The sequence below is a fragment of the Mustelus asterias genome, chromosome 13 (genome assembly GCF_964213995.1).
Source record: "Mustelus asterias chromosome 13, sMusAst1.hap1.1, whole genome shotgun sequence".
NCBI lineage: Eukaryota > Metazoa > Chordata > Chondrichthyes > Carcharhiniformes > Triakidae > Mustelus > Mustelus asterias.
Genome location: NC_135813.1, coordinates 92,464,527 through 92,480,868, shown reverse-complemented (window position 1 = coordinate 92,480,868; position 16,342 = coordinate 92,464,527). Strand labels below are relative to the sequence as shown.

Genomic DNA, 16,342 nt, shown 5'->3' with positions numbered 1-16,342 from the left:
TTAAGCAAGTTCTCGCAAACAGCAATGTGAAGTGACCAGAAAGTGCGTACGTTGATTTTTCTGAAGCATACTTCATACCCACACTGTTTTTGGCCCTTTGGGGAATATTGGCAGGGAGGATTTCTGGGCTGTTTAAGAGCCAGTTGAACCTGGCTAACATGTTTGGATACTTGACCTTTACCTGTTTCTCCCTTCTCTCCCTTGTGGTGTAAAGAATTAATGTTGAATATGGGGGTGGCATAGTGGTTAGCATTGCTGCCACACAGCGCCAGGGACCCGGGTTCGATACCCGGCTTGAGTCACTGTCTGTGTGGAGTTGTGCGTTCTCCCCGTGTCCGCTTGGGTTTGCTCCGGGTGCTCCGGTTTCCTTCCACAGTCCAAGAGACGTGCTGGTTAGGTGCATTGATCTGAGCAAGTGCCGGAGTGTGGCGACTGGGGGAATTTTGCAGTAACTTCATTGCAGTGTTAATGTAAGCCTTACTTGTGACTAATAAATAAATAAACTTTATGTAGTCTACATCATCAGTGACAAAACATCACATAACAGAGCATGGAGAGAGATGGTTCTATGTAGAACCTCATGCTGAGTCTGTAGAGTGAGCATAATGTTCAAAAGAAGTAAAGTTTAGCAGCAGTATAGCCTCCAGCCTTATGTGTAAATCCGGATCCACATCTGAAACCCAATGCTGATAACAGACTCCTTGGCCAGAATGTTATGGCTGTTCATGCCGGTGGGTTTCTCTCATCCTGCGGCAGCGAATGGAGATTTGGCTGGGAGCCAAATTCTCCGACCTCACTGCAGCGGGAGTATGGCGTGGACGGCCGTAAGATCGCGGCTCACATTTCAGTTTGGTTCTGTTCATTTCCAGTTCTGACACTCAGCCCCAACCTGACACATTAGGCCATCCTTTCTCCTTTTGGGTACCAACAGTCCTTTCCCATAAGAACAAAGAACAGTACAGCACAGGAACAGGCCCTTCAGCCCACCAAGCCTGTGCCGTCACATGAGGCTTTTCAAAACTAAAGACCTTTTGCCTCTACGCAGTCTGTATCCCTCTATTCCCTGCCTATTCATGTATCTGTCAAGGTGCCTCTTAAATGTTGCTATTGTATCTGCTTCTACCAAAGCTTCTACATTCAGCATTTGTGTGTTTTTGCTTCATTTAAGGAAAGTGTCCGTGCTGTGTTCTGTGTTGGGAATGTATTGTCAGGACTAAATGCTTTCTTTGCATGTTGGTTTGGAAATATTGGAAAGGGAATGGTGGGCTTGGATGCAGATCTGAAAAAAAGCCCCATTTTCACATATCGACGGAAATTGCAGCCAAAACTGTCTGAGTCAGGAGAGAGAAATTTAATCAATTCAACTGAGGGGCGACACGGTAGCACAGTGGTTAGCACTGCTGCCTCACAGCGCCAGGGACCGGGGTTCGATTCCCGGCTTGGGTCACTGTCTGTGTGGAGTTTGCACATTCTCCCCGTGTCTGCGTGGGTTTCCTCCGGGTGCTCCGGTTTCCTCCCACAGTTCGAAAGACCTACTGGTTAGGGTGCATTGGCCGTGCTAAATTCTCCCTCAGTGTACCCGAACAGGTGCCAGAGTGTGGCGACTAGGAGATTTTCACAGTAACTTCATTGCAGTGTTAATGTAAGCCTACTTGTGACCCTAATAAATAATTTTTTTAACTTTGTATACTTTTGGTCTCCAGACTTAAAAAAATGATATAATTGCGTTTGAATCGATTCACGACTGATTCCTGGGATGAAGGGGTTGCCCTGGGAGAAAGGCTGAGCAGGTTGGGTCTGTGCCCACTTGGAGTCTAGAAAAATGAGAGGTGATCTTGTTGAAACATGTAAGATCCTGAGGGGGATCGAAGGATGTTTTCCCTTGTGGAGGAGGCTACAACCAGGGGGCATGGTTTAAAAATTAGGGGTCTCCCAATTAAGGCAGAGATGAGGAGAATTTTTCTTCTCAGAGGGTTTTTAGCTTGTGGGACCTTCTTCCCCAGAAAGCAGTGGAGGCTGCATCATTGAACATATTCAAAGTTAGAGAGATCTTTGATCAAAAGTATAAAAGTTGGAGTGTTATGAGTATGAAAGTTGGAGTGTTATGGTAAGGTTATATAAGGCATTGGTGAGGCCGAATTTGGAGTATTGTGTACAGTTTTGGTCACCTAGTTACAGGAAGGATGTAAATAAGATTGAAAGAGTGCAGAGAAGGTTCACAAGGATGTTGCTGGGACTTGAGAAGCTGAGCTACAGAGAGAGATTGAATAGGTTGGGACTTTATTCCCTGGAGCGTAGAAGATTGAGGGGAGATTTGATCGAGGTGTATAAGATTTTGATGGGTATAGATAGAGTGAATGCAAGCAGGCTTTTTCCGCTGAGGCTAGGGGAGAAAAAAACCAGAGGGCATGGGTTAAGGGTGAAAGGAGAAAAGTTTAAAGGGAATATTAGGGGGGGCTTCTTCACGCAGAGAGTGGTGGGAGTGTGGAATGAGCTGCCGGATAAAGTGGTAAATGCGGGGTCACTTTTAACATTTAAGAAAAACTTGGACGGGTTCATGGATGAGAGGGGTGTGGAGGGATATGGTCCAAGTGCATGTCAGTGGGACTAGGCAAAAAATGGTTCGGCACAGACAAGAAGGGCCAAAGGGCCTGTTTCTGAGCTGTAATTTTCTATGGTTCTAAAAAGGCAGTCAAGGGTAATGTGGGAATGGGGTGCAGATAGGAAAGTTAAGGACACAATCAGATCATCCATGATCTTATTGAATGGCAGAGCAGGCTCAAAGGGCTGAATGGCCTCCTCCTTATGCGCTTGCATTCAGGTGTAATTCTTGTGCTCATGTGTGATCCCTGATACCAGCAATCGGAGTTTGGCTCATGCTTAGGGGACTATCTGATGGAAAATGTGTGTATTGTCTAAGTTCCCCTTATATATTCCTACCACCACTTGCAGAAATAATGAATGATCTCTTCCCATCAGAGTGAATATTCTGCTTGATTCTGGCTGGTATTTTATCATTCTTTAGTTCCAGACCACCCCTGCCGAGTGAAGCTGAAGGTAGATTGAGATCAAAGGTAAACGCCATTGATTGCCGATCCACATCTTTCTTTCTCTCTCTGTTGAAATCAGTGACAGCCAATCGAGCGTGGGGTCCCTCCGGAGCGTCGACCTTAGCGTTGGAACCAGGTCACGGCTGGGATTGTCTGCCGGTCGATCGCCCACGTCAGGAGGCAGCGTGGCTGGGAGTCTATCCAGGGCATCGATAGCTGGTGGCGTCAGTCCTCACCGCTCTAGGTAGGTGTCACTTTTTACTCCTTTTTGTCCGTGACATTGTGAGAGAGATGGGATCTCACACTGAGATGCTAAGTGTGCGAGTCATTGAGTCATAGAGGTTTACAGCATGGAAACAGGCCCTTCGGCCCAACTTGTCTATGCCACCCTTTTTGTTTAACCACTAAGCTAGTCCCAATTGCTCGCGTTTGACCCATATCTGTCCATACCCATCTTACCCATGTAATTGTCTAAATGCTTTTCAAAAGACAAAATTGTACCAGCCTCTACTACTATCTCTGGCAACTCGTTCCAGACACTCACCACCATCCGAGTGAAAAAATTGCCCCTCTGGACCCTTTTGTATCTCCCCCCTCTCACCTTAAACCTATGCCCGCTAGTTTTAGACTCCCCTCCTTTGGGAAAAGATGTTCACTATCTAGCTGATCTGTGCCCCTCATTATTTTATAGACCTCTATAAGATCACCCCTAAGCCTCCAATGCTCCAGGGGAAAAATGTCCCAGTCTATCCAGCCTCTTCTTATAACTCAAACTATCAAGTCCTGGTCGCATCCTAGTAAATCTTTTCTGCTCTCTTTCTAGTTTAATAATATCCTTTCTATAATAGAGTGACCAGAACTGTACACAGTATTCCAAGTGTGGCCTTACCAATGTCTTGTACAACTTCAACAAGACGTCCCAACTCCTGTATTCAATGTTCTGACCGATGAAACCAAGCATGCCGAATGCCTTCTTCACCATTCTGTCCACCTGTGCCTCCACTTTCAAGGAGCTATGAACCTGTACCCCTAGATCTCTTTGTTCTATAACTTAACTGAGTAAGTTCTGTACTGGTTTGATTGACCAAAATGCATCACCTCGCATTTATCTAAATTAAACTCCATCTGCCATTCGTCAGCCCACTGACGCAATTAATCAAGATCCCATTGCAATCCTAGATAACTTTCTTCACTGTCCATTATGCCACCAATCTTGGTGTCATCTGCAAACTTATTAACCATGCCTCCTAAATTCTCATCCAAATCATTAATATAAATGACAAATAACAGTGGACGCAGCACCGATCCCTGAGGCGCACCACTGGTCACAGGCCTCTAGTTTGAAAAATAACCCTCTACAACCACCCTCTGTCTTCTGTGATCAAGCCAATTGGCTACCTCACCCTGGATCCCATGAGATTTAACCTTATGCAAACCTACCATGCGGTACCTTGTCAAAGGCCTTGCTAAAGTCCATGTAGACAACATCAACTGCACTGCCCTCAACTACCTTCTTGGTTACTCCTTCAAAAAACTCAATCAAATTCGTGAGACATGATTTTCCACTCACAAAGCCGTGCTGACTGTCCATAATCAGTCCTTGCCTCTCTAAATGCCTGTAGATCCTGTCTCTCAGAATAACTTCTAACAATTTATCCACTACAGATCTGAGGCTCGCCAGCCTGTAGTTCCCAGGCTTTTCCCTGCAGCCCTTTTTAAACAAAGGCACAACATTTGCTACCGTCCAGTGACTGAAGACACTCGCACTCTCACACACACACACACACGCACATGCACACACTCTCACGCACACACTCTCACACATGCACGCACACTCTCACACACACACTCTCACGCACACACTCTCACACACACGCACACACACACTCTCACACACACACTCTCACACACACACACACTGACACACACACACACACACACACACACGCACACACTCTCTCACACACACACACACGGACGCACACACTCTCACACACACACTCTCACACACACACTCTCACACACACACTCTCACGCACGCACGCACGCCCGCACACGCACACACTCTCACACACACACAAGCTCTCACACACACTCTCACACACACTCTCACACACACACACACACGCACGCACACGCTCTCACACACACACTCACGCACACACTCTCACACACACACTCTCACACACACGCATTCACGCACGCCCACATACACACGCCCACATACACACACACACTCACACACACACTCTCACACACACACGCACGCACGCACACATTCTCACACACACTCTCACACGCACTCTCACACGCACTCTCACATGCACTCTCACACACACACTCACACACACACGCACACACTCACACACACACGCACACACTCTCATACGCACGCACACACTCTCACACGCACACACACACACTCTCACACGCACACACACGCGCGTGCGCACACATGCGCACACAGCCACACACATGTGTGTATGTATGTACATGTGCGCATGCGTGTGTGTATGTGTGTGTGCGCGCGCATGTGTGACATGATTTTCCACTCAGAAAGCCACGCTGACTGTCCATAATCAGTCCTTGCCTCCCTAAATGCCTGTAGATCCTGTCACTCAGAATATCTTCCAACAACTTACCCACTACAGACGTTAGGGCCCCCGGCCTGTAGTTCCCTGGCTTTTCCCTGCAGCCTTTTTTAAACAAAGGCACATTTGCCACCCCCCAGTGACTGAAGGCACACACACGCACACACAGATACACGCGCACACACACACACACGCGCGCACACACACACACGCGCGCACACACACACACACGCACACACACATGCACACACACGCACACACACATGCGCACACAGACGTGCGCATATGCACGTGTGTGTGTCTGTACGTGTGTGTGTGTATCTGTGTGCATGTGTGTGTGTCTGTGCACGTGTGTATGTGCACATGTGTGTCTGTGTGAGAGTGTGCGTATGTGTGTGCATGCATGTGTGTGTGTGTATGTGTGTGTATGTGTGTGTGTTTGTGAGTGTGTATGTGTTTGTGTGTGTCTGTGTGTGTGTGTGCATTTGTCTGTGTTTGTGTGTATGTATATGCATGTATCTGTGTGTGTATGTGTGTGTTTGTGCGTGTGTGTGCCTGTGTGTGTGTGTGTTTGTGTGTGTATGTATAAGCATGTGTGTGTGTGTGTGTGTGTGTGCGTGTGTCTTCACTCACTGCATCCTCGGGTTGCATTCTAACTTTCCTGTTAGAATCACTTCTGTACGCCTATGAGATGAAATCAATACCCTCCAAATAAGCACCATTGGCCAGAGGGTACCATTGATTCCTGTTAGATCAGCATTGTGTTGCTGTGATACTGAATGATTTGCTAAACCAAAGTATGCAACTAAAGAAGAGGAGAAAAACATAACCAGAAGGAGTCATTGCTATTCAAAATACTTCCTTAATGGACAGAATTTTGTGTGACTCCCCCATCCTTACCGCAACCCCACTCCCCCCACCACTGCCAGGGAACTGTAACTTTCTGCTCAGTAATCTCACTTGCTTGCATCTGCTTCCAAGTGGCAGATACGCAAGTCATGAAGGAGGGATTCATGCACTGTTCACACTTGAGCTCAGGAGTCAGCATTAAGAACAGAGATTTGATTTGATTTATTATTGTCACATGTATTAACATACAATGAAAAGTATTGTTTCTTGTGTGCTATACAGACAAAACATACCGTTCATCGAGAAGGAAAGGAGAGAGTGCAGAATGTAGAGTTACAGTCATAGCTAGGGTGTAGAGAAAGATCAATCTAATGTGGAATAAGTCCATTCAAAAGTCTGACAGCAGCAGGGAAGAAGCTGTTCTTGAGTCGGTTGGTACGTGATCCCAGGCTTCTGTATCTTTTTCCCGACGGAAGAAGGCAGAAGAGAGAATGTCCGGGGTGCGTGAGGTCCTTAATTATGCTGGCTGCTTTTCCGAGGCAGCGGGAAGTGTAGGCAGAGTCAATAGATGGGAGGCTGGTTTGAGTGATGGACTGAGCTACATTCACGACCCTTTGTAGTTTCTTGCAGTCTTGGGCAGAGCAGTACAGCACAGGAACAGGCCCTTTGGGCCACATGATGCCTTTCTAAACAAAATACCTTTTGCATCTACACGGTCCGTATCCCTCTATTCCCTGCCTATTCATGTATCTGTCAAGATGCCTCTGAAACGTTGTTATTGTATCTGCTTCCACTGCCTCCCCAGGCAGCGCATTCCAAGCACTCGTCACCTTCTGTGTAAAATAACTTGCCTCTCACTTTAAACTTTTCCCCTTTCACCTTAAACCAATGTCCCCAAGTCATTGACATTTCTACCCTGGGGGAAAAAAAGACTCCCATTATCCATTCTATCTGTGCCCGTCATAATTTTGTAAATTTCTATCAGATCGTCAGTCAGCCTCTGATGTTCAGGTGGAAACAAACCAAGTTTGTCCAATCTCTCCTCATGGCTAATTACCCTCCATACCAGGCAACATCCTGGTAAACCTTTTCTGTACCCTCTCCAAAGCCTCCACATCCTCCTGCTATTGCTGGCAAACTTGAACTCTTCCACTCCTCCCTGTGAATGGTGCCGCCAGCCACTCTCAAGGCCTTGCACGCGAGGATTTTGAAACGTTTGGTGCTATCATCTCAAATCAGGCACAGCATGAGCCAATTTCAAGATTATTTAGAGGTGGTTGTACTGAAATTAGATTCGGCTGCCTGCTGATTAGGATAAAAGCATTGTGTAGCACGGTAAATTTGTGTTGGTGCAATGTGGGGGCGCGCAGGACCTGAAACCTCCTTGAGAGAGAAATTGGATTTCATTTTACAGATAACAGGCCATCCCATCGCAATCAGACTAGCCATCTGTGTCCGCTATTGCAAACAAAAACACAAAATGCTGGAAAACCTCAGCAGGCCTGTCAGCATCTGTGGAGAGAGAATAGAGCCAATGTTTCAAGTCTGAATGACCCTTCGCCAGGGTTAAGAGCACTGTCCTAATCCTATTTCATTTGTCTATTGGTTTGTTAGTAAAATTATTGCAGCTTCTTTGCCGATCCAAAGATGAGCAGGTTAGGTGGATTGCCCGTGCTAAGTCGCCCCTTAGTGTCATGGAGATTAATAGGGTAAATACGTGGGGTGACGGGGATAGGGCCTGGGTGGGATTGTTGTTGATGCAGGCTCGATGGGCCAAATGGCCTCCTTCTGTACAGTAGGGATCCTGTAGGGGCGACACGGTGGCACAGTGGTCAGCACTGCTGCTTCACCGCGCTAGGGACCTGGGTTAGATTCCCGGCTTGGGTCACTGTCTGTGTGGAGTTTGCACGTTCTCCCCGTGTCTGCGTGGGTTTCCTCCGGGTGCTCCAGTTTCCTCCCACAGTCTGAAAGACGTGCTGGTTCGGTGCATTGAACTGAACAGGTGCCGGAATGTGGCGACGAGGGGAATTTCACAGTAATTTCATTGCAGCGTTAATGTCAGCCTTACTTGTGACTAATAAATAAACTTTTTTACTTCATGATTCTCTTCTGTAAGCTAATGCAGGAGTTACACATCCAGAGTCGGGATTGATTTGATCATTTCAGTGTTGCAGCGACTGACTCTTTTCGGGTCACCTGACACCCTGCTGCGTGTACGCTCAGTTTTCATGCCGCTGCTAAACTTGGTTTTTCTATCACCACCAGGATCAGAATTACAAATCAATTCAGAGACTTGCTCCTTTTAGTTGTTCTACTTTTTTTCCCCCACCTCTGTGGTCAATGCTGACAGTTTCTAACGGTCAGTCCTCCATTACATTTTGTTTGCTATCAGGCCAACGGTCACCCCATCCTTCTCCTCATCCACACAGGCAACAGATGCCTCGTATCTATTACACAAAGTCAGGACTAAAGCTCCTCCATCACTCAATGCTGATTCTCCAAAAGTGTCCGACTCGCACTCACACCCTCCTGTCCCTGACAATTGACCAACTCAAAGGGCCCGCCTAACCTAAGTGTTGTGGACTGCCTCCTGGAACAAAGTGTCCAGATAGCTCTCCCCCTCCCTGATCAACCCCCACCCCCCACTCCCCCGGATACCCCGCAATGCTCCAGTTCAGACTCCAGTTCAGTGACTCAGGGCTGAAGCTGCCTAAGCTGCAGACACTCTCTGCAGATATGGCCGTCTGGGATTGCAGTGCATCCCACAGATTCCCACATGCTGCTGTCAGGACACACCACCATCCCTGCCATTCCTGTCCAACCTTTTTTGTTTAATTAGTCAATTTGGTAACACGGCCAGCATGGATAACTTGGGCCAAAGGGCTTGTTTCCGTGCTGTAAACCTCTATGACTCTATGTGCTTACACAGTAGAAGTAATAAAGTGACACTCTCCTAGCTTGGAAGCAAAAGAGTTTAAGTTTATTTATTAGTGTCACAAGGAGGCTTACATTAGGCAGTAGGCTGCGTCACACTGCAATGAAGTTACTGTGAAAATTCCATCGTCACCACACTCCGGCGCCTGTTTGGGTACACTGAGGGAGAATTTAGCATGGCCAATGCACTAGACTGTGGGAGAAAATCGGAGCACCCGGAGGAAACCCACGCAGACATGGGGAGAACGTGCAGGCTCCGCACAGACAGTGACCCAAGCCGAGAATCGAACCCTGGTCCCTGACGCTATGAGCAGCAGTGCTAACCGCTGTGCCACCGTGCCACCCTTAATAAATTGACACTCTCCTAGCTTGGAAACAAAAGAGTTTAAGTTTATTTATTAGTGTCATAAGTAGGTTTACATTAGGTGATAGGCTTCATTACACTGCAATGAAGTTACTGTGACAACTCATTGGAGGTTGAAAAAAAGGCAGAACCATTTGCCCGCTGTGCACTGAAACCCCATGTGAACCAAATTCCCAACTATACACCGTGTCCACGTCTTACTCCAGCTAGTCTCCTCTCCGTGTGTCCTCAGTCAAGACAAGAAGTCAATGGATAATTGATAATAGTGCGACTATTTTAGCTATGATAGTGTTATAGAATTGTGCAGCACAGAAGGAAGCCATTCGGTCATTTGTGTCTGCAAGAGTTATTCGGCTGGACCCAATCCCTTTCTCTTACCGTGTGGCCCTGTAAATTATTCCTTTGCCAATGATTAGCGGATTCATCTTTGAAAGCCATGATTTAAGCTACTTCCCCAGACAGTGCATTCCAGATCCTAACTACTCACTGCGTAAAGATATTTTTCCTCAGGTTGTCTCTGGCTATTTTGCCATTCAATTTAAATCAGTGTCCTCTGATTTCCAACACTTTTTTTTATTCATTCATGGGATGTGAGTGTTGCTGGCTGGGCCAGCATTTATTGCCCATCCCTTGTTCAAAGGGCAGTTGAGAGTCAACCACGTTGCTGTGGGTCTGGAGTCACATGTAGGCCAGGCCAGGTGAGGACAGCAGATTTCCTTCCCTAAAGGACGTTAGTGAACCAGATGGGTTTTTATAACAATTGACAACCATTTCATGGGTCATCCGTAGACTTTTAATTCAAGATTTAATTTTATTGCATTCAAATTTCATTTATTATTAGCATTTTTCGATGGAGTTGGGTAACTGCATTTTTTTAAATGTCACTGAGCGGGGAACAGAAATTTGACAAAGGCCTTGAATGGTAGAGATTGTGGAAACAAGCGGGTAAATGTGGAAACAAATACGAACTCAACCACAACAGCAAGTTAGTCATAGAGTCAAAGAGCTTTGCAGCATGGAAACAGGCCCTTCGGCCTAACTTGCCCATGTCGCCCTTTTTTTAACCACTAAACTAGTCCCAATTGCCCCAATTTGGCCCATATCCCTCTATACCCATCTTACTCATGTAACTGTCTAAATGCTTTTTAAAAGAAGTCAAAAAGTACTTTAATCTTTATTTGTGGCATGGGTTGCAGTACTGTGCACAAGAACCAACATCTCAAGAGCAGGAATGTTAGGTTTGGCAAGAAATGACCTCGAAGGATAGCCTGGTTGGGTCTTGGATGTCATTGAAGGTCAAAGCTGATGATACCTTCGACTATGATTTCATCAATTAGAAAACAGCATTGTAGGGATCCAAATCCAAATGTTAAAATGTTGCCTGGGATGGACAGATGGAATTTGACAGGTTAGATTGTAATGGGTCGATTATTGGTTTATCATAGAATCCCTACAGTGTAGAATAGAGCCCATTGAGCCTGCACTGACAACAATCTCACCCAGGCACTATCCCACATAACCCCACGTATTTACCCTGCTAATTCCCCTGACACTAAGGGGCAAATTATCATAGCCAATCAACCTACCCCGTATAGCTTTGGACTGTAGGGGGAAACCGGAGCACCCGGAGGAAACCCGGACAAGGGGGAGAACGTGCAAACTCCACACAATCACCTGAGGCCGGAATTGAACCTGGGTCCCTGGCGCTGTGAGGCAGCAGTGCTAACCACTGCTAACTAGTCACAGTGCCACCGTGCTGCCCACTTTCTAATTTTAATTAAAATTGTGGTTGCAGATGGGAAAAGTGCTGGGAGGGAAGCCTGGCATGTTTGCATCTCCAGGGAATATTCCCAGTGATGGGAAAAGCAACAGCCCTGCCACCCACCAACTGGAGATGGGTTGCCAACTAATTGCCCTATTGATGCCCATTTTATCAGCTTGGCTGCATGGTAAACTTTGCTTTTGTTAAAGGTGGCATCACAAATAATAATGGAACACCTTTCCCTCCTTTCCTCTTCAAGAAGATATTGACTTTCTTGACCACTTGTCCATTGAAATTGTTTATTTTTCTTTCCTCAGGTTCAGCAAGGATGGTGCGGATCAAGATATCAGCCGGCCAGGCTCTTCACTCAGCATGCGGAGCTTCAGAAGTCGCGAAATGGAGAAGAGCCCCGAGCTGACAGCAGTTGACCGGCCCACGGCTCTATCCAGGAGAAGACCTTCCCCAGAAGAGGACAAATCCCCCAGTTCCTCGGTGGCTTTATCTGAATTTGTGGAGGAACTAAGGAGAAAGCGCGCCGGTGAGCGAGAGCAAAATGGCCTCCAGATGGAAGACAGTTCCCCTCTGCCTATCTACCAGACCGCAGGCATCTCATCCCTTCGAAAACGGCCAGCCATTAGGGAAGACGACGACGATGATTCATTGCTGAGATTTGAGACTCGGAGTCTTTCAGAGACTCGAGCTTTGCCTGCCGGACATCGAGGAGGTTCGGCGTTAGTCCGTTCAGCCAGTCTCAGGTCTTTGCCAATCAGCGGCGATGCACCTGAACCTTTTGCCACAACCAAAAAGAACCGGTGTGTTTCATTCGAGACGTTAGTTGAACCTCGGAACGATTCCGGTGCCATCTTTCCAAAGCCGAACTTTTCCGTGAGGGAGACGGACGACGCAGTTGCCGCTAGGCCAAAGCCTCAGCGGAAGTGGCTCGAGCTGTCGATAGAAGAAGACATCGATGAGGTTCTCAGCAGTCAGCCAATCGTGTTCAAAAGCAAACGATTCAGCGGCCTTCCGAGTGAAGGTACGGAAGGAGAGAATTCCGGCTGGAAGCTCCCAAGCCTAAGTTACGAGAGGAAAAAGGATGACGACAACGACAGTGATATCCTTCCTGCAATCCGGAAGTCTCCGACCACAAACAGGGGCACACGAGAAAGCCCGCGGGACCCGAGGCCTCTCACTGCTGAAATTGCCAACAAAGATACCCCTGGTTTGGCCCCGTTAAAAAAGATCATGGCGGTCAGGCCATGCATGTCTAAAGGAGACAAGGAGTCCCTTGCTAACATGTCTGATTCCTCTTCCTCCTCTGGTTCAACTATTTCTTACAAAAGCGCGGATAGTATCAAGAACCGTCCTGGCCTTCGCAGGTCAATAGGTGAACGGTCATCCACTAGTGTAACGGAAAATGAAGACACGAACGCACAGACGGAGAAAAGGACTGACGAGGTGTCGGCAGCTACTGACATTAATACTGTTATGATGAAATACTTGGCCAAGCCAGACAAAGAATAAGGTGAGACTGACATTATTTTTTTTGTTGGTACCTTTCGTTATTTTATTTCTAATCAAAAAAGCCAGTTCAAATTAGGTCCAATCATGGTCCCCACACGAGGGACAAACAAGATCCAAGCTGACAGGATGAGACATTGCACTCCCTCCCGAGCTTGATCTGACGCTTCATCTTAGTCAAAAGGCTGAGATGGCTTTGAAAAATTGCATCGGGTAAAGCCTCGGCTTCAGTAATCTGAAACAAAAACAGAAAATGCTGGAAAATCTCAGCAGGCCTGACAGCATCTGTGGGGAGGGAATAGAGCCAACGTTTCGAGTCTGGATGACACTTCATCAGAGTGGGGGTCATGAGCATCGCAAGTGATGTTTAAAACTGATGCGCGTTATCAAACACGAGGCTAGATGCTCGGGAAATAAAAGGTTTTTATTTAATGTAATGAAGCAGCCAATAATTATATACACTATCCCAGACTGAAGGGGTCCCAGCCAGAGCAGGGACTTTTATACCTCTCCCAGGAGGCGGAGCCCGACTGGGATGTACCACAACACTACAGTACAAAGGTGTAACAACCCCACCCTAACCCCAACATCAACAAGTAGCACAACCCAACAGTAACATATGTACATCCTTGTAGTACTGGCCAGACCCTGGCTCAGTACTATCCAGTGGGAACCAACGATGGTTCACCACAAAAACAGAGTACCACTGCACGAGCCATCTTCTCCTTCCAAGCCAGATGGCTGCCGCGTTCTATACTGAAGCACGTTTTCTCATTTAACTGTGTGTAATATCAGGAAATGCATTCACAAGCCAGGATTTTCAGCACCAATGTGTAACATATACATGAAGTAAAACCCAAGGTAAATAAAATCCTCCACATTTCCAATGATGTGGCAAAGGATCAAAGGGAAGAGGTTTTGTTTCTAGGCAGCACCTTCTAAACTGACAACATCTATCACCAAGAATACCTCAAACTTGGAGGTTCCCAACCAAGTCACTCACCATCCCGATGGGCGGCACGGTAGCACAGTGGTTAGCACTGCTGTTTTACAGCTCCAGGGACCTGGGTTTGATTCCCGGCTTGGGCCGCTGTCTGTGTGGAGTTTGCACATTCTCCTTGTGCCTGCGTGGGTTTCCTCCGGGTACTCCGGTTTCCTCCCACAGTCCAAAGATGTGCGGGCTAGGTTGATTGGCCATTCTAAATTGCCCCTTAGTATCCCGGGATGCATAGGTTAGAAGGGTTAGTGGGTAAATATGTAGGGATATGTGGATAGGGCCTGAGTGGGATTGTGGTTGGTGCAGACTCGATGGGCCGAATGGCCTCTTTCTGCACTGTAGGATTCTATGATTTATTTGGAAATTTATCGTGGTTCCTTCACTGTCGTGGGGTCAAAATCCTGGAACTCCCTCCCTAACAGCATAGTGGGTGTACCTACACCACATAGACTGCAGTGGCAAGAAGGCCACTCACCAGCATTTTCTCAATGGCAAATAGGGCTGGGTAATAAATGCTGGCTTAGCCAGTGCCACCCATATCGCATGCAAGAAAGAACATTGTTTTTCCCTATCTATTCTGCCCAGGCCCCTCGTGGTTCTGTCTATCTCTATCAAATCCCTTATCAGCCTTCTCAACTCTTCCCGTGAACTGGAATTTAAGTCGGTTCCCATCTCCACAGATGTTGCCTGACCTGCAGAGAGTTGACCAGAATTTTCAGTTTTTGTACGTGTCTCCAGTCTCTGCTGTGTCCTTTGACATAAGCAGATGGGCAAGAAAAGGATTTTTTAAAATCTGAAGGCGATTGTGGATGTGACTTGGGCACTGAGATAATTGTCTCGTTGTTCGAGTGTGACATTTTATTGACAACTGGTTCTAACGCTGCATTTCCTTCCTCCAGAATATCTGATCGGAGGCTCCGGGTCACACAACTGCCTGAAACACTTGCATACTGAAGCCTAGATAAAGAATCACAGAGAGACAGAATCGATCTGTTCCAAAGAGACACTCTGAGCTTAGCCTGAGAAGGATGTAAACAAAACCGATTGTTTGTCCTGGCTGTAGCGGTGATTGAAAATGATGGCCCTCGGTACTCGCAACTGAATTAAAACGTAATTATTATCGGTCTTGCTAATTGTACTGTCTTTTGGAAAAAGTGCAAATATTTGGGGAAAAATAAAGTAATTTAAAACAAACTCGATGGTGTGCCTTATATAGCACATATTTCTTTTATCTTCCGTGGGCTGTGGGCATTACAGACTGAACCAGCATTTTGTGTCCATCCCTAATTGCCCTTGAACTGTACAATTAGCTAAGCCACTTGAAGTACAGTTAGTTGAGAGTCAACTACATTTTTGTGGGTCAGGAGGACAAACCAGGCAAGGGCAGCAGATTTATGTCCCTAGACAAGGTGGGATTTCAATGATAACCTGTAAACATGCACTTTCACAGACTTCATTTGTGAATCCAAAAAGGATTTATTGTTAAGAAAACTGCAGTCTCATGGCTGCACCGAGCTCCCTGCATGTCATTGAAACCTTACAGTACAGAAGGAGGCCATTTAACCCATCGAGTCTCTACCAACCACAATCCCACCCAGGTCCTTTTCCCGTAATCCTCATTTACCCTGCTAATCCCCCTGACATTAGGGGCAATTTAGCATAGCCAAGCAACGTAACCCGCACATCTTTGGACTGTAGGAGGAAACTGGAGCACCCGGAGGAAACCCACTCAGAAACGGGGAGAATGTGCAACTTTCACACAGATAGTGGCCCAAGGTCGGAATTGAACCCGGGTCCCTGGCGCTGTGAGGCAGCAGTGTTAACCACTGTGCCACCCTCTTGCCTCTTGTCTCTTGCCTAAGAGGGCTCCACCCCCTGGGGTGATTCTGAGTCCCAATTGGTCCCAATGCCAGGTGACCCTTTTCTGCTGTGTTGCCCTTAAAGGGACAATCACCACATCCCTCCCCCTTTAACTCCTTTATACAATCTTCAATAATGGATGTACTCTGTCCTAAATTCTAACCAAACATGATGCAAAGAACAAAGAAAATTACAGCACAGGAACAGGCCCTTCGGCCCTCCAAGCCTGCACCGACCATGCTGCCCGACTTAACAAAAACCCCTACCCTTCCGGGGACCGTATCCCTCTATTCCCATCCCATTCATATATTTATCAAGATGCCCCTCAAAAGTCACCATCGTATCTGCTTCCATTACCTCCTGGTTCCAGGCACCCACCACCTTCTGTTCAAAAAACTTGCCTCGTGCATCTCCTTT

The 16,342-nt window shown here is 46.9% G+C and overlaps 1 protein-coding gene across 5 annotated transcripts in view; it reads left to right on the top strand.

Annotated features, from left to right (window-relative positions):
* Positions 1-15,259, top strand: part of LOC144502880 (unconventional myosin-XVIIIb-like) — a 363,270-nt gene extending 348,011 nt beyond the window's left edge. For all 5 annotated transcript variants that reach the window (XM_078227267.1, XM_078227266.1, XM_078227270.1 and 2 more), the window contains 3 exons: positions 3,130-3,294; positions 11,868-13,072; positions 14,965-15,259. In XM_078227267.1, coding sequence (XP_078083393.1) covers positions 3,130-3,294; positions 11,868-13,071 — 1,369 coding nt within the window. In that variant the 3' untranslated portion in view covers position 13,072; positions 14,965-15,259. The remainder of the gene's footprint in view (positions 1-3,129; positions 3,295-11,867; positions 13,073-14,964) is intronic.
* Positions 15,260-16,342: the final 1,083 nt, after the last annotated feature.